The 22,010-nt window shown below is 40.9% G+C and overlaps 1 protein-coding gene and 1 pseudogene across 10 annotated transcripts in view; one reads left to right on the top strand and one right to left on the bottom strand.

Annotated features, from left to right (window-relative positions):
- The window catches only part of MGAT5 (alpha-1,6-mannosylglycoprotein 6-beta-N-acetylglucosaminyltransferase), a 324,876-nt gene that overhangs the window by 120,239 nt on the left and 182,627 nt on the right, over positions 1-22,010 (bottom strand). For all 10 annotated transcript variants that reach the window (XM_055261073.2, XM_055261074.2, XM_063631000.1 and 7 more), the window contains 2 exons: positions 16,442-16,518; positions 15,295-15,384 (listed from right to left, as the gene is read on the bottom strand). In XM_055261073.2, the coding sequence (XP_055117048.1) occupies positions 15,295-15,384; positions 16,442-16,518 (167 nt within the window). The remainder of the gene's footprint in view (positions 1-15,294; positions 15,385-16,441; positions 16,519-22,010) is intronic.
- LOC129472693 (epididymal secretory protein E3-beta-like) lies at positions 13,970-14,452 on the top strand (annotated as a pseudogene).

Genomic DNA, 22,010 nt, shown 5'->3' with positions numbered 1-22,010 from the left:
ACAGGAAGGATCCTTATCTGCTGTGGCATATCTGGAAAGCAAATTGAATGGCATTGGAGCCACAGAACTCAATCCTTTATCCGAGTTAGGAATGCCACTGATAGTTTAGGGCTAATTGGTCAAGGTTTCCCTCATTTTCCAGCTATTCACGTCACACTATCTCAAGAAATAAGGTGGTAAAACCTATCTGAGAAAGAAATGAAAGGAGGAGAGAAAAAAAAAACCTTGATGATCTTGTGAGAGCCATTCTGGAAGATGGATTGTTTCGTCAATGCATAAGGTTTAGAAATTGAGGGGAGGAGGAAAGGGAAAGGAAAAAAGAACTTGATTCTGTACAAATTATTTCAGCAAAGGTTATCAAAGACTATTAGGCAACTTAATTTCTAGCAAAAAAATGAGAAATGCATTAAAGTTATATTGATGTCTGTTCTCTGTCAAAACTAGCCATAAAATTTGAAGACAGCATTATCACCCATTTACTAATAAATAATGAAATTATGAAATATGGCTAACAGGCATTGAAAATAATTTTTCTATGGCCAGGTAGATCTATAAAATTTAATGAGCAGTAGAGTGAGAGAATGTCCTTAAAGGGGTCACTAAGATGGCAGAGACATGTGTGGAACTATAGCCTCATGGGTCAGCACAAGACAGTGTGCCCTCTCAGTCTGCGTAAGTTTTCAAAGAAACATGTCAGTTTTACTAATATGGAAGTTACTCATAATGCAAGGTGATCTTTACTATAACCAAAGTAATTGGCCTGATTTGCATAAAGCCATCTGCCACTGCAGATGATCCCAAAGCAATAAGCAGAGAGGAGCAAAGCTTGGGGAGAGGGCGGAATCTCTGAATAGGAAAAGTGGAATATTCTCTTTTCTTCTTACAGGATAAAATTAGACCTTACCATATTTGTGAATGATTCAGAGACTCAAAAGGATTCCCCACAAGGAAAGCTAAAATGGTTTTTACTCATAAAAAAGAAAAGACCAACTTGCCTTGGAGGCCTACAGTCTAATTACTGGGATCTGACCACAACATGACCATCAAAGGCAGTATCTGTAGCTCCACAAATGAGAAAAATGAGGAAAAACAACAGAGAAAAAGCCTGCAAGTGGATGAAGCCTAAGCTGGTCTCAGCAGCATTATGCACATCTGTACCTTGTATTCTTAGGCCAGATTGAATTATTTAGCTCCAATTAGATTTGTGCAAATGGACTCAATAAAGCATATTTATAACATGAAGGCTTCAAATGGATTGTAGACTTGATTGTGAGATCTTTAACCTCACCCCATCCCATCCCATCCCATCCCCGCAAAAAAAAAATAAGATGAGCAAGGAAGGTACAGATTTGAAATAAACCTTACACCAAGTAAATAACCAAATTTACCAGCCACCTACCAGGATGAAAAGTTTTCCCAGGAATAGCATGATGGGGAAAGATGAAACAAGACTAAAGAAAATCAACTAAGAGGAGAGACATGAGCGAGACCAGATATTGATAAAGTTCTCTCCTCATTCTGCCACTGCAAGAAGAATCTTTGAAGATTCACTGTGATGAAAATACAGTCCCAAGTGATTTTTAAAAAGATGACTTCCCTACAGAAGCCTGAAGACTGTAATGCGTCTTTGAAACTGATCATTTATCTTAGTTCTTCTTATTCTAAATCACTGGGTACTACACTTCCTAAGGCTCCAAGGGCACTGCTGAAAATACAGAGTCAGTCCCATTTAGCTTTTAGCAAGAAATTTCGCTGTTATACATGCACTCCTAATGGTGGGAAAATCAATTATGAACATCTTAGCACAGAGCGGGAAGGTGGGTTTTTAAGGTTGTTTTTGTATGCTGTGATAGGATAACTGGTTAACAAAATAATTAAATTATACATAAACCAATTATCCCATGGGGAGAAGGGAAAAACAAAACAAAGCGTTTCTTTCTTTGGGAAACCTCAGAGGATTACCAGGATTGGAAGAAAGCCAGCATTGGCAATAACTCCAAGTACTGAAACAAACAGCTCTCAAATGAGCAACATTTTCCTAAATAAGAACACCATTAATAACATTCAGGGAAAATCTTGCTGAAGGCTAGTAACAATCTCCTAATCCCTAACTTTGTTTTCTTTTGATCTGTCCAGGGTCCTTTAACAAGCTTAACCCACCAGCAGAGGATGCTACCAATAAAGCTGGACCCCAAGGTGAGCCCCACCACCTTCTTGACCTGAAAATGGTTCTATTTCAAGTCATTCTCAATAGCTCTTCTACTCTTGGCTCTCAGAGCCCTAGCATCCTACAGCTGTCTATGATCACCTTCCTTCACACTTTCTCAACTGTGGCTCCTGGTACTCTCTTCCTGGGACATGATTTTATACTTACCCTCAGTATGGAGACACACTGGGTGCCCTGCCTCCCCCCACCACCCCCTGCCATCAACCCCATCTCCACCCAGCTTTTATGGCCTGGGAAAGACCTCCCTCAAGCCCTCTGCCAGGGAAGGGACTGGACAGTCTTAAAAGTAGCCTACAATTCACCACCATAAGTCTAAGAAATTAAAACCGCCTGAGCTCACGGCAACACACACACAACAATCAATTGAGGAGAAGCATTCCTCCAGTAACCTTCAATTGGAAAGCAAACTCTTTGACATGAACTAATCTTTTTAGTTCACTAGCCTCAGGCCACAAAATGAAGAGGCAACAAAAACAAACAAAGACCAGCCAGGCTAAAACTTTAGAACATCAATGCATATTCCATGGAAAGGACCCTATAAAATCACTTTTCTTGAACAAGGAGATATAAAATACAACAATTTGGTTTTTTGACATTCCTCCTCACAGTGATTTAAACTTCTTTGAACAAAAAGGGTTTTTCAGCTTAAACATGAACATTGTGAATCAAAGCATTCTCTGAGTCCCTAGAAGTCTAATCCGGTCAGACTTATTTATAAGGTCTGTAGGATGGACAATTCATTATATTAAGGGGAAAAAAGTTGCTGGCAGATACACAGACAGCTCAAGTTGGAGTTTAAAGACAGAAAGAAAAAGTAATAAAGCTACTGTGAAAACTAATAGATCCAATGTATATATGCATGTTGTTAGATATAATATGGCAAAACTCTTAGTAGTAATGTTCTATTCTTTTGAAAGAATGATGATTAGTCTTTGTTATGGCTTTTTCTTTCGTGATTAATGTGAAGTGTTCTGTTCTAATGAGTCACCAACACACAAGATTTCATGCTGTATTTTTCAGATGATTTAAGTATAATCAAAGCTAAATGAGAAAAATGCATACGAGAAGTCTGAGATTGTCTCTGGATGATGGTGTTCTGGGTGCTTTTCATTTTCTTTTTGCTAAACTACATATTATACATTTCACAATGAACATTAAGAGAATAATTTTTAAAGGAGTTATATAAGCATACCATCATGCATGAAGGCTTAGAATATGTTGGGCTCCGTAACATACACACACACACACACACACACACACACACTACATGATTTAATTCCCCATAGGGCCTTATAACACGGGTACTATCAACATATTACATGGGATGAAGTCAAGGCTCAATGTGAATTTGCCAATATAACTTTTCTACTGAGTGACAACTGAAATTTGTTGCCTCCCTGACCAGGATACATTAGAGTTACCTTTAAGCCAAGCTTAGTGAGGGATAAGAGACCTATTTCAGTGGGGAAAGATGACTGAATCTGGGATCAGTCAAAATGGACTCTATGCCGAACTCTGCAAATAAGTAGGCATGTAATTTTAAACCATTTGGCTTTCAAGTTTTCTCTTCTGCTTTAGAGTTGGATCAGGTAACCCTCTTAATTTTATTATCCTATAAGATCTGAAAGATAGAATTTATGTCATCCTGTTAGGCTAGTTGGTCATATATCAAATGAATACATTTGACTATATATCTAAATATTCATTTGACACACTGATTACGCTTATATATACATGCATACATAAACATATACACATTTGTTATACTGATTACATCCAATGATGTTACTCATTAAGGGAAACACTAAAAAAAAGTAAGCCCCCTGCACTTCTCTCTACCACACGCCAACTCCCGATTCCTCTACTTTCTAAAGTTTTAATGATAAAATGCAGATGGTAAAGGATGTCTACTCATGTAAGTGGTAAGTGGTTCGGCTTTCTAGACTAGTTCTCTGCACCAACACCTGAGTTGATTAATATTTTGGTCTGACTCCTTATCTGAAGAGCTGTGTAGGGGGAGTGGGCTGGGAGAGACAAAGAATAAAAGTTGCGATGTACTAGGAGCCAAGCATGAGGATAAGCCCTTTACACACGTCATTTCATTTGGTCTTTTCAAATAACCTCTTGAGAAAGGCTAATTATCATGCTAGATGAAGACGCCGAAGCACAGACTAGACACAGCTAAAGATGGAAATGCCACCTGTCTTGCCCCAGAGCTGGTATGCTCAATCACTATTTGAAGCATATTGGCTAAAAACTTTTGGTTCCTACAGTCCCAAAAACACAGTCCAGTCTTCAATATCGGAGTATCATCGCCTAGGTCTTCTGTATGAAATCCTTTAAAGTGATTATACTCCTACTGCGTGGCAGTACTGTATGGTTAACAAATATAGCAATAATTCTGCTTCCAACTCTTGTTCCTACCATTTGTTCTATGTAGCAAGAGCAAACAAAACGCCAAAACTGGATCACATTCTACACATACTCAAATGCTGCAACGGCTTCTCCTTGCTCTCAGAATAAAACCCAGAATTTATACCAAGATCTTATAGAATCTGACTTCAACTCTTACACTGTTTGCCTCATTCACTCTGCCCTACATAAGTCAACCTCTTTGCAAGTCCCAAGAACATGCAAGTTCATTCCTATCTCAGTGGGGTTGCCAGATTTAGGGAAAAGAAACAGGGCACTCGATTACATTTTAACCGTAGGCAAACAACAGTTTTTGTTTTAGTGTAAGTATGTCCCACACAGCATTTGTCACATACTTACACTTGAAAAAATTCATTGTTTACCTGAAATTCAAACTTCATTGGCTGTAATGTATTTTATCTGGTAACCCTATAGCTCAGGGCATCTGCATTTGCTCTTCTTTCTACTTGAAACCCTCTTCCTTCTAGAGTGTTCCATGCCTCACTCCCTTACTTCCTTCCACACTATGTTCAAACTTCTTACAGAAGCCTTCCCTGACCCACTGACGTGGCCACTCTGCTGCATCCTCCCTAGTTTATTTTTCCTCAGAGTATTCATCCCTTGAGGCAATTCTTTTATATACTGATTTTACTGTTTGCTGCCCCATCTGCATGTAAGCTCCTTGAGGACAGAAACCTCATCTGTATGGTTCTCACTCTATCCCCAGTCCTGAAAGCAGTACCTGGCACACAGGCAATGTCCAATTAGTATTTGTTAAGTAGTGAATGAATAAATCAAAAAGCATGACTTGGGCACTAAGGAGACTCATGATAATGATACTCTTTTCCACTTGTGCGGCGCTTTACTGTTTTCATTTTATTGGAACCTTTCAACAATATACTGAGGCAGGCAAAGCAGGCTTTATCTTGACCTCAATGAGGAGAAACCAGACTGAAAACTCAAGGGAAAGCTCAAAGCCACATAGGGAAGTGGTGGGATCCAGACAGGGAATCAGGTCTTGTGTGTTTCCTCTAACACTGTACTGCTGCCGCCTGACAAGACAGGCAGGAATATTATTAACACAAAGTACAGAACTGGCTACCTGCAAGAGACAGAGTACAGGGCCAGAGTGATCCATGAGAGTTCTGCCCAGCATATCAGGGGTGAGGGGGGTGCAGAATTTAAAGTGATGCTGTAGTAAGTATTCAATGTGCCACAAAACCAGGGGGGTTCTAACAAGAGGATGAGACACTTTCAATAATCCATCCCAAATTGCTCTAAGAGGAGAAAGGCCAATTTTCCCTTACACATGAGAAGCAGCAAATAAATTCCTCTGTAGCCAACCAAAGAGATAATGCATAGAGATACTTTCTACAGCAACTCTCACTAGGTACAGCTCCCACTGGATGCTGGCAAAACTGGTCCCAACTGGTATCTATCCACATGAGGACATTTTGACAACTAAAGTCACTCAATTTTAAGAGGTAGTCACATTTTAGACAACAATGATACAGCTCTTTTTTTGTGTTTAATGTGCAATTATGCTAAGTGACAATGAAAATAAAAAATGGGCAAGAAAGCTGTGCCTTCTAATACAATTGGCTCATTCCATTCTAACAGTCTAATCTGAGCCCTTGTATGCTCTCATAATATTACAGAGCATTACAGTAGTCCCCTCTTATCCATGGTTTCACTTTGATATTTCAGCTACCCACAGTCAATCGCAGTCTGAAAATATTAAATAGAAAATTCCAGAAATAAACAATTCAAAAGTTTCAAATTGTGCAATGCTCTTAGTAGCATGATGAAACCTTGTGATTCCTGCTCCATCATGCCCAGGGCTGGAACAGCTCCTTTGTCCAGGGTATCCATGATATAGACACAACCCACTCACATTAGTCACTTAGTAGCCTTTATGTTACCAGATGAACTGTCTCAGTATCTCAGTGCCTGTGTTCAATAAACCCTTATTTTGCTTAATAGCAGCCCCAAAGCTCAAGAGTAATGATGCTGGCAATTCAGATATGCCAAAAAGAATCCATAACATTGTGAAGAAGGAAAAAGTATAGTATATAGAGGGTTCAGTACTACCCTCAGTTTCAGGTACCACTGGGTCTTAAAATATATCCACCATGGATAAGAGAGGACTACTGTATATTAAATGTGTTAATCAGTGCTCAAAACGCCCCTGCTTCATGTCTCAACTCAAATGTCTTAGCGGATTTTAATGTTACAAAGTTTACGACATTTTTTTTTTTAAGATTGGAAGGGTTAGAGCTAGAAGCTCCCCACTCAAAACAAAAAACTATTGCCAATTTTAAAAAATGCTTCAGATAGAATCATTCATTCAATAAACACATGTGCCAGACATCATTGTACGTGAGAACAAAACAGACAAAACTCTGTGGATACGGCTTTCCTTGTACTTGTTGTTAATGTTAGGTGTTAATGGTCACTCCAGGGCAACTGCACTTCTCTTCCCACTGCCTGCTAAACACCTGTGAGATATCTGCACTTCTTACTCCCTCACTTTCTTCAAATATGGTCAAACATCATTTTCTCACCTTCTCAGTAGGGCCTATCCTGACTACTGTATCCAAAACTGACACCATCACTTCTCATAAGTACTTCTTGCCCTCTCTTTAGTATTTCTCCTCAGGCATGTACTACAGCCTAGGAGATGATACATCTTACTTTTTTGATGTTGCTAGCTATCTCTCCTTACATAACACAACCATAATGAGGAGTGTTTATTCATTGTTAAATCTTCAGCAGCCAGAAAAAAATCAGTAACAATTAATGCTCCTGGCACTCAGGTTGTAGCCCCCAAGCATTATTTCTAAGAGAAACTGGGGTGGTATGCAGGCCAGGGGAGCAAGGTGGTTCTTAGAGATGCTGGTTCCAGACCTAGGGCAGGAACTGTATGAGATGAATCTGGAAAATCTTGGCATACCACAGAACAAGAAAACTATTACAAATTATCATGGTCATGTCAAAAGTTCTGAGAAAGCAGTATGAATAGGTCCTCACTGGCCAAAGCGGGGTAACTTGACAATCAATAAGAAAATAACTGCAATGGATTGTTCAAATGTTTTAATCCATTGCTTCATAATGATAAAAAACAAAAAGCAAGCAAGCAAAAATAAGAAAAGCTGGAAATGCTAGGAAATGAACTGGGAAATAAATGGTTTCTTCTATTAACTTCCTCTTACAGTGATCACATACCTGATGAACAGTCACATCTCTGAACAGAAGTATTCCTGATACATTAAGAAGGTACCTTTAATGAATTAATGAACCTGGGCACTGATCAATGATTGCTAACATAAAAAAAAGAGAGAGAGAGAAAGAGAAATCAGGCATTATGTGCCTCCCAACTCAAGTATATATACCATTATCCATGAAATAACTTGCACAAACAATATTAGGCATTATTCTGATCAAACCTCAGAGCTAGCTATCACTTTACTGGAAATACAAGGGGGCAAAGAGCCAGGTTATGCAACAACATGGGCTATAACCAAAATTCAGAGTAAGACAAACTCTAAGGCAATGAAGCAGCTTCTCTAACAAAAAATTAGAAGGAGGAAAAATCAGAGACGGAAGAGAATCTAAAATGAAGAGGGATTTAGGAGACATCAACAATTGCAATTTAGGGTCCTTACTGGAAACCCAGTTCAAAGAAATAAACTTTAATTTATACAATGGTCTGAAAATGTGAATAGTAATCTGACGTGAAGGAATTATGTTAATTTTCAGGTGTGAAATAGTATTAGCAGTTATAATGAGAATAGTTGTACAATATGTTTTAAAAGAGTCTCTTTTAGAGATACACATTGAAACAGATGATATGATGCTTGAGATTTGTTCTAAAATAATGAAGCAGAGGAGGTTAAAAATGAAATGAGACTGGCTATGAACTGACAATTGTTGAATATGGATCATGGGCACACAGGAGTTTGTAGTATATGCTTGAAATTTTGCATATTAAAGAGTTTAAAACGTAATTTTAAAAGTATTTTTAGGGTCATACAAGAGAAATTACATGAGACAATATTTAAATGTGTATAAAAAACAAATTGGAGATGACAGCATTGAAGTTCCATCCTGCCACATGTGTTCCAAGAAGCAGTCAAAGAAGTGTTGGTTTGGGTTTTGGCAAGTGTTGTCCTTTGCCCTTCTGATTTTTGTAGAGCGGTGGCCAGAAGAAGAAGTCTAAATGTAAATGTTGTGGTATATAACATTCATAAACAGGAAGTGTTGCTAAGAACTTTAGTGGGTGAGGGGCTAAAGGGAGAAACTGAGAGATCAGTTAGGCTGACTAACAAATACTGTTCTGTAAACTCAGGATTTTTTTAATTCTTTTACTAAGGATGTCTTAGAACTCAGGTAGTAAGAGCAACAAATATATATAGATGAAAAGGATACCAATAAAGGCTGAACAGAGAAGGTGAAAAGAACATGATCATAAATCTCTGCCACCTCCTTTACTGCCCAGAAATATTATCTTGAGGAAAAAGAATTTCCCATTTCAAATGGCTGAACATTTAAAGGGTGTGTGTTGGTATTCTCGGCCAACAATCTGGTGATATTTTTAAAGTACTCCTTGACCCACCCCAAAATGTTAGCTGTTTTTTCATTCAAGTTTTGTACTGCAACCTAAACAGTCTGTTCTTTATCAATGCCCACTTTGACAAATTAGTCTGTGCAACACCATTTCCAAGTTATCTTTAGCAGCCAACACAGTTCATAAATCCAAATCATTGTACTGGTTATTAGGATTTCATTTCATGCTCACATTCACAAACATTTAAGCTTTCAACCTTTCCTGTTGGGCATTAATCTTAGCATTAATCAAGGATTAAGTACGCTGAATTTAAACTCAAGGTTAATTACATGGTCAGCCAATATTAGTTTTACATACTGCCAAGGGAGAACAGAAAGAAGCAAAGACCTTTACGTCTGTTGTTTATGAAATATAAGAACTAGATTGACAAGTAAGGCATGAAACTGCTTCTTTTGCTCCTTTGTGAAAGAGTCATAGACACACTCTCATACATCCAGTTCAAATTGGCATTTGAAGCAACAGCTTGCACACATCCTAAGATCTAGCAATCAATCACTGGGCAATTTGATTATTTCAGAGCAACTCTACTTGCAATGGCAACAGAAGTGCATACAAGAAAAGCACAAACAAATTAGGAATTCTGGAAAGGTATGATGTTTCCTAGGTTCTGTAACAACTGTTTAAAAAGAAAAAAAAGTGTCAGTGTCAAATATATCAATATCATCTATCAACATAATATCAACAGAGATGAAGAAATTCATTCTAAATTTTGTAAAAGCTGATAGCAGTAAAAGGCTCTGCAGATGCTTAAGTTAATATACCTGAAAAATGACATTCAGAGTAATTACTTTATAGGGCCTTGTCTCTGTAATGGGAATAGTTACATGGCTCACAAAAACAGATACAGAAAATAAACTGCCTGATGTTCTGGAAATACAAGGCTGCCTAATGAATCATTTGCTCATTCCTACCACTTGGAATGGCTGACACCTGGTTTTCATGAGTTATGGCAGCAAGAGAGTTTGTGTTTTTTTTTGGAGGTGTAGGGTATCGAAATTATGGAGTATTAGAAAACTAGCAATGATGGAGTATTAGAAAACTAGCAGTGAAGATCTATTCATTCTATTCATTGAAGTTAGCTAAATTAGAGCCATTTTCCCATCACAAGTGGATTTAACCATACAACTGAATGCAAAGTCAATGGCTACAAGTCGGCTACCTAAGAACAGTTTTCCTTCATCATAAAGGAGACAGCAGGAATGAAAAGTGCAAGACTTTGGGGATAAGCGACTTGACCTCTCTGAGCTATCTATGACTTGGCTCTCCATTACTCTTTAGAGTTGGCAAGAGGTTTAAATAAGATTGTATATAGCTGACCCATAGTATCTGTTGGGGACTGGTTTCAAGACCCCCATGGATATTAAAATCCTCAGATGCTGAAGTCACTTAAATAAAATGGGGTTGTTCTGTATTTGAGGTGTCTGGTACAGTGGAGCATCAATAGTCTTTCATTCTTCTCTTGTCTGCCCCAAAGTCCCACCTCTAAAGAAAGGCAACCACTCAGCTTTTATCTCTACCATCTCCAGCACAGTGTCAGACATATAACAAACAGCTATGGGGGTATTTTAAGAAAAAATACTGATGGCTTCACTTCCTAGGATTTAACCAGAAAAGATCCACAGACTACAAGTTGGTGAGGGTGAAAGTACTAACAGAAGTTTCTAATCCCGTAACTCAGCGGAAGCTGGTGCACTGAGACAACCCTAAGAAAGAAAAATGAAGGAAGAGTACCATCGCTTAAGATGGGTGTGAATCTAAATGCTCCAATTCAACTAGTGACTGACTATACAAGAGACATTTTACTTCATGTCCTTTTGGCATCTGTCAAAGCTCTGATGTTAAACATAGATCAAAACAAGAATTGGCTCTTTCAATAAGGATTAGGAATGGAATAAAAGTCACTGGTGCATGTGTTGATCACATTAACAACTCAAATGAAGATGTCTCTCTCAATCATCTCCCCAGTTGCAAGAGAAACCTAGCAGATGATACAGGAAATAAAAACGCAGGTTTCAGACTTTACTTAAATAACAATAAGTTAAGTTTCAAGACAGCAAGAGAGAATAAAAGCACACAAGTGAACCAACAGCTCCTACAAAGCCACAGATATTGTCCAGGATTTAAAAAATACTAAGAAGGAATTAATTGGTTTTACAAAACATCTCTACTAATCTCACATTAACAATGGCAGGGTGCACTGGGTCCATACGTGCAGCTAATTCCAGTGCAAACACAAGTATCATGTCCAGAAATGACCAATCTAGGGAAAATACTCTCACCACAAATAAATATGTATGTGAAGTAACGGCCATGTTACTTAGCTTGATGTAGCCATTCCACAATGCAGACCCATATCAAAACACCAAGTTGTAGACCATGAATACATACAAACTTTGTCAATTTAAAAATAAGCATTAAGGGAAACACAGTTGAATTTCTATATTACCAGAAGTCAAAGGATCTAAAATTGCACTACACTGGTAAATGAGAACCAGAAATTGATTCTAATTCTAAAATGGAACAATGTTCCCACATATAATGTCCAAGGCTAAGTGACATTCCACAACTATTCTCAAAAAGATCACAACATTTAAAACCACAGAAGTGTCAGTTATGCTTATTGTCTTTTATCTGCCAGGTTGTACTCTAAGTACATTCCTATTATTTTATAAAGGAAGAATCCTAGGCACAAAAGGTTAAGTGACCTCATAGAGCTAAGAAAGCAGCAGAAACAGAAGCTCACATCAGGTGTAAGAGTCTAAGATAGTATTCCTATTGAAGGGACCATACTGGTGAAATTCTCCTTTAACTCTCACAGGGTACTTATTACAATGCTATGATAACATAGAAAAGCCCAGAGATTCAAGGTTATATTCAGATTAAAACTTTTAAGAAGAGGTCTAGTTATCTCCACCCATTCTCCTGGTTCAGTTACCTGCATCCTTTCTTCCTGTTGCTTTTACAATGATTAACACATAACATGGTGTCAAGAAAATGTGTTTTCATTAATTGTTGACAATGAATTCAATAAATGCTCACTGAACAGAATTCAGCCGAGCAACAAAAAGACCACTTGATCATCCACATAAGAAGAGGGTGGAATGGGCTAATGAAGCGTATTTCCCATCTCAGTAAGAGAAAACATAGTTGCTGGTTCCAAAATGAAATACTCAGCCTCAGATAGCAAGTGTTATGTGATCCATCATGTCTCTTCATCCTGTATTCCTCTCTACTTCCCTTCCCCAGAACCTCACTTTTCTTTCTCTCAGCTTAGCCATATACTTCACTGGGAGCAGGGGTGAGGTGTGACAAAAGGAGGGAAAGAAGTCACAAATAACTGCAGTCTCTTCCATTTGGATCACTCTCCATGCCTTCCAAGGAGATGGAAGTATGGGAATGTAAAATCCTCTGCCTCAGCAGCATACCCCAACATGCAAAGGCTTAAGAAGGCATGAAATTAGCCCAGCTTGTCAGTCATGGAGCCTGGTCAGACTCTGGCTAAATTCTTTCAAGTAGAAAGGGGAATAAAACTTTTGAAAATTTAACTAAATGAGAAACCTTTTCCTCAGGGCAGGAGAGGTACTTCTAATTGACTTTGCAACTAGAGTGAAGGTTTATGCGTGGCCCCAGGCTTTACTCCTCTGGAGAAGGAAATGAGAAGGCAGGCCACAGGCCACCCAAGCCCGAAGCCAGAAACTCAAATAAACGCTACCAAGTCAATTTACCAGCAGCCTGCTAATGAGGAGCCTCACACACCCAACTCTCAGAGCTGTTCATTTCCAAGAGGTATTTTAACTATCATTAGCTCTGGGGTTTTCATGATGGCAATGGAACAACCTTGTCCCCCTTCCCCCAAAAAATCATGGAGCCCGGTTGGACACCCCAAAAAGTGTAACTTGAATGTACCCAGGCAAAAGAAGTAATAGTCTGAGAGAGCGGCAAACCCCACAGAATCAGGGCCACATGCCCTATTAGCAATACTGTTTGGCCTCTATCCCCATCACCCTATGGCAAAGAAAAGAGAGGCATCTGAATCCCACAAAAGGAAAACTATGACAAGAATATTTTATTTAGCTTCAAAAATGAAGGTATTCTCCTTCCCGCATGGCATTACCAGCTGTTAATATTGGTCAAATAACAACAGCAACAGCAAACAAAAACAGGGGACAGAATAAAAAGAAAGGGCAGCAGAGGGTCTGTGGAGGCATGACCTCGGAATTGGCCAGAACCTGTTTCACAAGCCCCCAAAGCTGCCTACACTGCTCCAACCCCTTCCTCCCCTAGTCCATAAAGGGGAAGCCAGCCGGTTTTGATTCCCAAGAGGTTCTAGGTCAAATGGATATCCTTAAAGTCTGTAAAAAATTCAAGCGGCCCATAAAGTTCTCTGCAACCGTTAAAAAAAAAAAATACAAAAGCTGCTATTTAAATTCAAGGGTACAAACGAAAATGAGGCTCAGATTTAGGGGAAAAAAGGAAGGTAAACGTAACTAACTTTTAGTTACTTCCCTCCCAGACCTAGCCTTACGCATCTCTTCGCTCTGGCTGTTTCTGAGTTGTTTCTGTCATAATAAACCAGTAAATGCTTCCTGGGCTTTAAAAGGAGGAGAAGGACATAGACTCTGCTGTTCAGATCCACACAATGATCCCTACTACAAGCAGTGACTCAAACGCTGAATCTGAATAGGGTGGCCTTGGTGACTGAGATGGCAACCTCTCTAAAGATCTGGAGCCTGCTCTCAGCCCTGCTTTGATCCTATGCAGGCTGCTTGTACACAGGAAGAACATCTACTGGAGGGAATTCATAAAACATCACTACCCACATCCAAGAGTACAGATGTGATGTCCTCATGAGAGAAAAAGAAGTGCTCTAAAAGATAAGAGCTCTCACATGTTCATCTAAATCTCGGTACCAAACTGAGCATATACGTGCTAATGACAACTGGAATGACTGCTATAGACATGCATATGTATGGGCCCAGAATGCCCCCAATGTACTCAAGTGTGGCTGGGAGAATTCCAAAAATAGCTACACAGAGAGCAGGAGCTTCAGCTACACTGAATTCCACCACAGCATGGATGAGTATGTTGATGGCATGGAGGACCTGAAGATAAAGCCTATCAGCAACCAGAAGGTCTACCCACATTCCCAAGTTTTGGTAGAGTATTCCATACTTCCCAAGTGGTAGCCCCTGCCTATGTCCATTGTCCTGCCACTCCCACTGTGCAACTGATACCATAACTTTCCCTATGTTGTTTCTCTGCCTTGAATACACTTTTGTCTTTCATTTACCTAACTTACTTCTAACATTTTTTTTCCTCAAGATTCAGCTCATATGTCATCTCTTCTTGACAAATCCAGGAGATTTCCTGATATTGACTCTCTTTATACCTACCCAAGCTGAATGATCCTCCTTTCTCTAAATAATTTGTATTATTCACAAAACAAAACCAGAAAACAAGTGTAGGTGAGAATATGAAGATACTAAAACCCTTGTGCACTGTTGGTATAAAATGGGGCAGCTGCTGTACAAAACAGTATGGCAGTTCCCCCCAAAATTAAAAATACAGTTACCATATGATCCATCAATTTCACTTCTGGGTATATTTCCAAAACAACTGAAAGCATGGTCTTAATGGGGAGTTACTGTTTAATGAGTCTAGAGGTTCAGTTTTGCAAGATAAAAGGAATTCTGGAGATGGACAGTGGTGATGGTTGCACAATAATGTGAATATACTTAATGCCACTGAAATATACATTTGAAAATGGTTAAGATGGCAAATCTCATGTCTATTTTACTACAATTTAAAGAAAAACTAGAAAAAAAGGAAATAGCTAACTAACTCCGCTTATTTTTCCCTCAAGGGTGGAAAAAAAAACATCCTTCCTGGGGAGGTAGGGAGAGTAATGAAGAACCATAGGTCCTCCATATAAAAATACCACACGTTTTTAAGCTTTTCAAATTTCAGACTCAGCTACAGAACAGTCCAACCAGTCACATCTACCCAGGAGCCACAGAAAGCTACTCACCTCACTGAGGTAAATAAAAAAAGAGCAGGTGGATCCATCCACTCCATAGTCTGCGTAGCAGGGATCTGAACGCCACATGTCTTTCATCCACTGAAACAAGAAGAACATCTCTGAGCAGCCCATTCACAGGCCCTCCACATCTGCTGACAGGGAAGGAGAGGATAGAGTGCTGAAGAAGGAGTGAATGGCTCAAGCTGTGGCCTAAAGAACTGAGTGATGGAGTCACTGAGCTGAGGTCAAGATAGCCAGATGCGCAGCTCACCTCCTCGGACGATTAACAGGAAGACACTGGCTTACGTTAGGCCTCAGGAGAAGTGCTTAGAGTGGAAAGTAAGGTCGTGGTACAGCAGGCAATAAAGCCCAGGAGAGGCAGTGGCTTAGGGATTTTTATCAAGATCAAGTGCCTAATGGGACTCTGATATCTACACCCCCTCCAGGAACTCCAGTTCCAACAGCCCACAGCACGGTAGCTGAAATACGGTGTGTGAAGGAGGGCACGCACAAGCGTTGACAGATGGCCCACATGGATACCACCCAAATGCTTCTGGGGCTGGTCCCACTGTCCTAACTACATCCCTGAATGGACACTGTTCTCTGAAAACTACCAAGCAGGGAGTGGTCTCCCCAGGGGCAGGCCATACAAATAGGATTTCTGAAAAAAAAAAGCAGCCAAGTAAAAGAGCAGCCAAGTGTCTCTGGGTACTCAACCACAAATACAAATGTGACACTTAAACCACAATCTGGAGGCTTCAGAGCAGGAGCCTGGGGACTGAGAGGGTGGGGAGTTGGGCATTAAATAATGGCAGTTCCTTGTCATTGGTCCTTGAAGGATCACTTGCTGGAGGCTGGGAAACAGAGAGGGGAAATCAGCTTCAAAGACTCAGGAGGTGCCTGAAATGGCCCAGGCTCTTTCATGCTGACCAGCGAGAGCCACTGTTGACCAACCCCACATGGTTGACACCAGCAGAGCAGGGTTGTCATAGCCACAGCCAAAGCTGGCAGGATGGAGGCACCCCATAAATGATACATGTCAAGGGCTCACTCACCCATTTGTGTCACTGAGGAGGAAAAGGAAGGGAAGGGAAAAAGAAGGGGTGTTTGTGCAGACTGGGGATGATGAAAATGACCCTGCTCGCCTCTGCCTTACCTTGATCTTTCCCTCACAGTGGGGGTAGCCGTCCATAGGAGGCAATACACATTTTTCTTGAGCTCCGTTAATGATATCTGTGAAGAATGAAAAACAACAAAGGATACAATGAGATCTATAAAACACAAGCCTAACATTCTCGTAAGCCAAGAGGTAGGGAGAGAAACCAAAAAAGAAAGGTCTCTGTTGGCAGCCATGCTCTGATACACGGAGCCCCTCCAGCTCCAATATATCTGACTGGTCCACAGTGATGACTGACCTGAGGACAGCCCACCTACAGGCTGGCCAGAGACCTATGACAACATGTGTGGCCCGGCTTAAAAAAGTGAGCCAGGCCAAACAGAGCGCTTGCTTAGAAATCTGCAATAGGGAAACTAAGAAACCAAACAAGTAGGGAGCAGGAAATAAAGCCATGTGATTAGAAGGGTCCTCCAGCACTGGTAGGGACATTCTAGGCTATGTGGGCAAGCTGGGGCCATGAACAGACCTCGTGAAGTCAAATGCACAAGCTGAGAAAGCCAACAGGCCAGAGAGATGTCAATAGAGCTGGTGCACACAGAGCCATAAGGCGTATCTGCACCATCCTAAGGAACTCCTGCCCTGCATCCATGGGATACAGCTTCTTACAGACCCAGTCCTTAGATTTCCATGAAGGTCTCCTTATTGTTTTAAATATTTCCTCACAATAAACTCCTTTTATATTAGCTAGCTTGAATGGGTTCCTATTCCTTGTAACTGTAGGGTCAAAACGAAAAGAAATGCCTTTGAGAAGCTAAGGGTCATTTCTTTCTGATAGAAACATTCAATATACTCCTCCTAGCTATTTAAAACCATATATTATTGTGAACTAGAGTCATCCCACAGTGCTATAGAACACCAGAGCTTATTCCTCCTGTCTAGCTATAAAGAAATGAGAAATGTTTGAGATTATGAATATGCTAATTATCCTGATCTGATCACTATACATTTTATGTATCACAACATCATATCACTAAGTACCCTATAAATATGTGTAATTATGCCAATTGAAAAAAAATTAAATGAAGCTTACAGTCTAATGGTGGAGAACATACAAATAAATGAACAATGAACAATGGAACAATAGTATAACAGGCATTATGGCAGGGCTGCGCAAGGCAAGATACCCAACCTACTCTCCAAAACTCCAAGAAGGCCTCCTGCATCCAGTGACATCTTAGCCGAGATGTGAAGACAAAGTAGGAGTGAGCCAGCCAAAGAGACAATCTAACGATGCCGTTCAAGGAACTGAGGTGGTCTCAAACAGAAAGAAGTGTGAGGTACTCAGGCCAGACAGGAGATGCAACAGGAAAGGCTTCAAATGCCACAATAAGTACCCTGATCTTTACCCTAAGGACATGGTGGAATAATGTTATGGAGGGGAAGATTATGATCACACTGTTATGTAGGAATAACCATTTTAGTCAGAAAACAGGACAACCCTCAACCTATATGCTTCTCTTTTCAGACCTACTATATTTTCCAGAAATGTCTGGAAAATATCATTACTCACTGATGATAGTTTTCTAAAGAAAGCATTAATCAGAAATTAGATTCCAAACTGCAATATTATTTCACAGGGGTATTGAAATGATAACTCAGTGGCTGCTGGGACTGAGACAGAAGTTAGTGCTAAGGAGGATTTTACCTGCCCCTTGAAAACCAGTTATTTTGACAGTCTGTCACCAAAATTCTTGACCTCTTGATTCAAGTATTTCAACAAGCCCTCTACCTGCTAAGAATAACTAGAGCATAAAAATAAATACCCTCTTTCTCATGGGTCTCTTAGTAGTTAAAATGGAGGTTACTTGGCTTGTCAGAGCCCCTCCCTGTTGCATGATCTGTAAAATGGGAATGACTCTGCCGCTATTTCATCCAGCTCTTACTAAGTCAACACCCATCAAGAGGCTGGCCTGGCACACCCAATGGCAGATACCATGGACCACAGCAGGTGCTTAAAAATTGGCATTTGCTATATAATTCCACACAACTTTCACTTGCTATATCTGGGAAAGCAGCATTTCAAATGCACAGACCCTTCTGGAAAAGCATTCTGTGTTTTTGAAATAGATGCAGACTTGAGGTAGGGCTCTCCTTCTAGCTGCCAGCTCCAGAAGCCCTAACAAATGGAATGCCTCACCAAAGAACAGTATTTTGCAACGACCATTATTCCTATCACTATTTTTAATTCTGATTTTGCTTGCCAATGCTTACTTGGCACAATGGGGGGTTTTGGCCAAGAAAATGAACAGCAGCACAGGTTCCATGAAATTAGGCATAGTCTATGAGAGTCTGGGGTTGGTAATCAGACATTTTAGGGAGTACTTGGCGGGGAAATGCCACCCCCTTTATACCACAGATACTACTCTACTCCTGGAATATTCACTGCCAACTAGAGGCTACCGACATGGTGGTGTGGTAGGGTGGGGTGAAGCAGGCTCATTGAATGAGAAAATAAACTAACAGGTCCATGAAGGCCTGCAAGCAAAGCCCCAGTGCTGACAGTGTGGGTCCATTCATTAAGAATTTCAAGGAATAAAGTTAAGGGTCAGCAAACTTTTTTGTAAAGAACCAGGGAGTAAATATTTAAGGCTCTGTGAGCCACAAGGTCCCTGTCTCAACTACTCAACTCTGCTGTTGTCATGAAAAAGCAGCCACAGATAACAGCTGAACGAATGGATGGGCTGTGTTCCAATAAAATGTTATTTACAGAATCAGGCACAGACCCCCGTGTTGCTATGCTAGGAGATTCCCAAAACAAGGCCCCTTGTTTCTGCCAAAGCCTGCTGGACTGACTTCTTTCAAGGTTCTCTGCAGGCCTTCCTCTTCCTGGAATGTCCTTCTCCTCAGTCCTTCCAGGCCACCACTCTTCCTCTGCCCAGTTAAAGCCCCTTCCACTTTCTTCAGCTAAAGCAACAGTCCTTAATTCTTCCTTCCCAAGCCTAGTCAGGATTTTGTTAGGAATCCTGTCCTCCTCTCGGCTTCCCTGGCCTCCTGCTCATGTCTCTCCTACTGCAGCGAGTCATCACGTTATTCCTTTATGGCAGTCCATCTCCCCTCCCAGCACATGAGGAACCTATAGGAAGGTTATGTCTTCCTGCAGGATCTCCAGACACTATGTGCCATCTGACTGAATAAACACAGGCATGTTCCCCTCTGCCCAAACGGCCTGACTCCTGGGCTCAGGGAGAACTAGACTGAGCAGAGACTCCCACCAGGCCAGGGCTTTTCCTTTTCCTCAAACTGGTGGTTTGTCAGCTAATTCGACAGTCTCCTCTGCAACAACATGTTCTTATACACGAATTTTCTCTCCTTTATTTAGTTACACAGTGATGGGTCTGAATAGATAAGGGGCTTCCAGAGGCACTGGCTTAAGAGTGCTCAAAGTTCTCAGGTAGAGGGAATCTGTGACTGGGAGAAACCACGAGTCCCAGCCTTCCCAGCGTGGGGCAGAACTGCACCCAAACCTGACCGGGAATAACCTGACCAAGACCTTCCATCACACCACAGCTCATAAGGACTTTCAGCTCCTTTTCAGAGGATGGCTTCTCATTTTGTTTCTAGCAAATGACCAAAATTCTATAAACATTTTTATTAGTTTGTGTCCATGGAGGACCTTCCTACCTGTGGAAATGTCTCTCATCTAAGTTTGGTTAAGAAACAAAACTTTGAGCCAAAAAAGGTTAAAATTACTGCTTTCCAGAGGAAACTGAGCTTACTATACACAAGCTCTCTTCAAAAGAGGGAGGTGGGTACTATCCTTACAGCCTGGGTGACGGTATCCATGGGACCTCAAGCCTCAGCATCACATAGTTTACTCATGTAACAAACTTTCATTATAAAGAGTCCACGTCATACAAGTTGAATTAAGATAAAAAGCGAGGGCATAAAAAGAAAAAAGGAGAAAGATCCTGCCAAGACACGTAACTTGAATGCTCCGCCTGCTGTTTATCCCAAGCTTTCCCCATGCCAGTTTTTTTAAATGTTGAAACGGCAAGGGAAAATAAAAATTTTAAGTGTAAGCAATGAAGCTCAGCTCTGTCCAGGATTTGGTTTAATCCGTTACCCTTACACCAGCCCAGGTTGCCACATCTTTCCCCTAAAACTTCACCTCTGTATGATCCTATGGCATTGGCAACCAGGTATCTACACAGAAGGCAGATTACGCAGGTGTAAAAATTCTGTTGCTTTATCAGTCACTTGTGCCCATACGATGTAGTGGGTGTTCGAATATGGGTTTAATCTAAGTGAACAAACACTTTTCCTGCCATCAAAAATGCTTAAGATTCAGGAGGAACATACACACTGCAGGAGCAGAAGCAGCACGAGATGTCACAAATACACGCAGCGGGGGTGTTCCTGTGAGGCGTGGAGCCAGATTCTCCCTGACAGTCCCAACAGACACACACATATCGAGAGAGTGTACAGAGGGAAACAATGGCATTTCACATACATATTAAGAAGCGAAAGGGACAAAGAAATATGAAACCAGACAGATGTGTGTGTGTGTGTGTGTGTGTGTATTTCTTGCTGTCTGTGGCTTCAGAGCAAGGAAGGAAAAAGGGGAGAGTCAGGGCAGGAGAAGCTGGTACGGCGGTCTCAAAGGAACGGTGAGAATAGAAATAGCGTAATACAGGACAGGAAAAGAAATGGATGGAGGATAACTTGCCTTGATACATCACATACATTATCCCGTTTTAGAAAAAAGGAAGATGGTTACCTCATCTGACAGTCTGAAAAGTAAAGCCTTTAAAATCCTCAGCACTGACCTCCTAATTCAACCCACCTTCACTGGGCATCTGCTGCCTGCCACGTGCTGAAATGCCAACAATGCATCCTGGTAAGACTCAGCCCTGCCTTCTGGGGGATGGCACACGTGGGAGGAAGGGAAACCACACACAACAGTGAATGAGGTACCCGGCAACGAAGCCTCCTCTACCCGTCGGTACTCCCAGGATATATGTCCAGCACACTGGAGACCCCATCTTGTTTAATAACGGAAGGAACAAATGCAATGAAGAAATGGAGTGCCCAAGTTCCAGAGAACGGAAGAGGAAAGAAAGTGCCACAGATAAAAAGCAGTGGGAGAGCCTTACTCGGAGTCACTGACCCAAGAAGTCCGAGTTCTGGACTGCACATGCCACACAGCTGAGGAAAACAGCAAGAAGCTGCGGCAGTGGGAGAAAAGTCATTCCTGATGCTGGGAGAAGGGACATGGCCTAGCCCCCACGTGAATTACTGACAGTCACATCTTATTGGTATTCAAAAAAGAGAGGTTTATGGTTGTATGAGAGATTTTTTTGTTTTGTTTTGTTTTTTGTTTTGAGACAAAGTCTGGCTCTGTCACCCAGGTTGGAGTGCAGCGGCACAATCTCAGCCTCCCAGGTTCAAGTGATTCTCCTGCATCAGCCTCCCAAGTAGCTGGAACTACAGGTGTGTGCCATTGTGACCAGTTAGTTTTTGCATTTTTAGTAGAAATGTGGTTTTGCCATGTTGGCCAGGCTGGTCTCAAACTCCTGGCCTCAATCGATCCATCTGCCTCAGCCTCCCA

This window comes from Symphalangus syndactylus, chromosome 22 (genome assembly GCF_028878055.3).
Source record: "Symphalangus syndactylus isolate Jambi chromosome 22, NHGRI_mSymSyn1-v2.1_pri, whole genome shotgun sequence".
Lineage (NCBI taxonomy): Eukaryota > Metazoa > Chordata > Mammalia > Primates > Hylobatidae > Symphalangus > Symphalangus syndactylus.
Note: the sequence above shows the minus strand (reverse complement) of the source record. Positions and strands in the feature narration are given on the sequence as shown.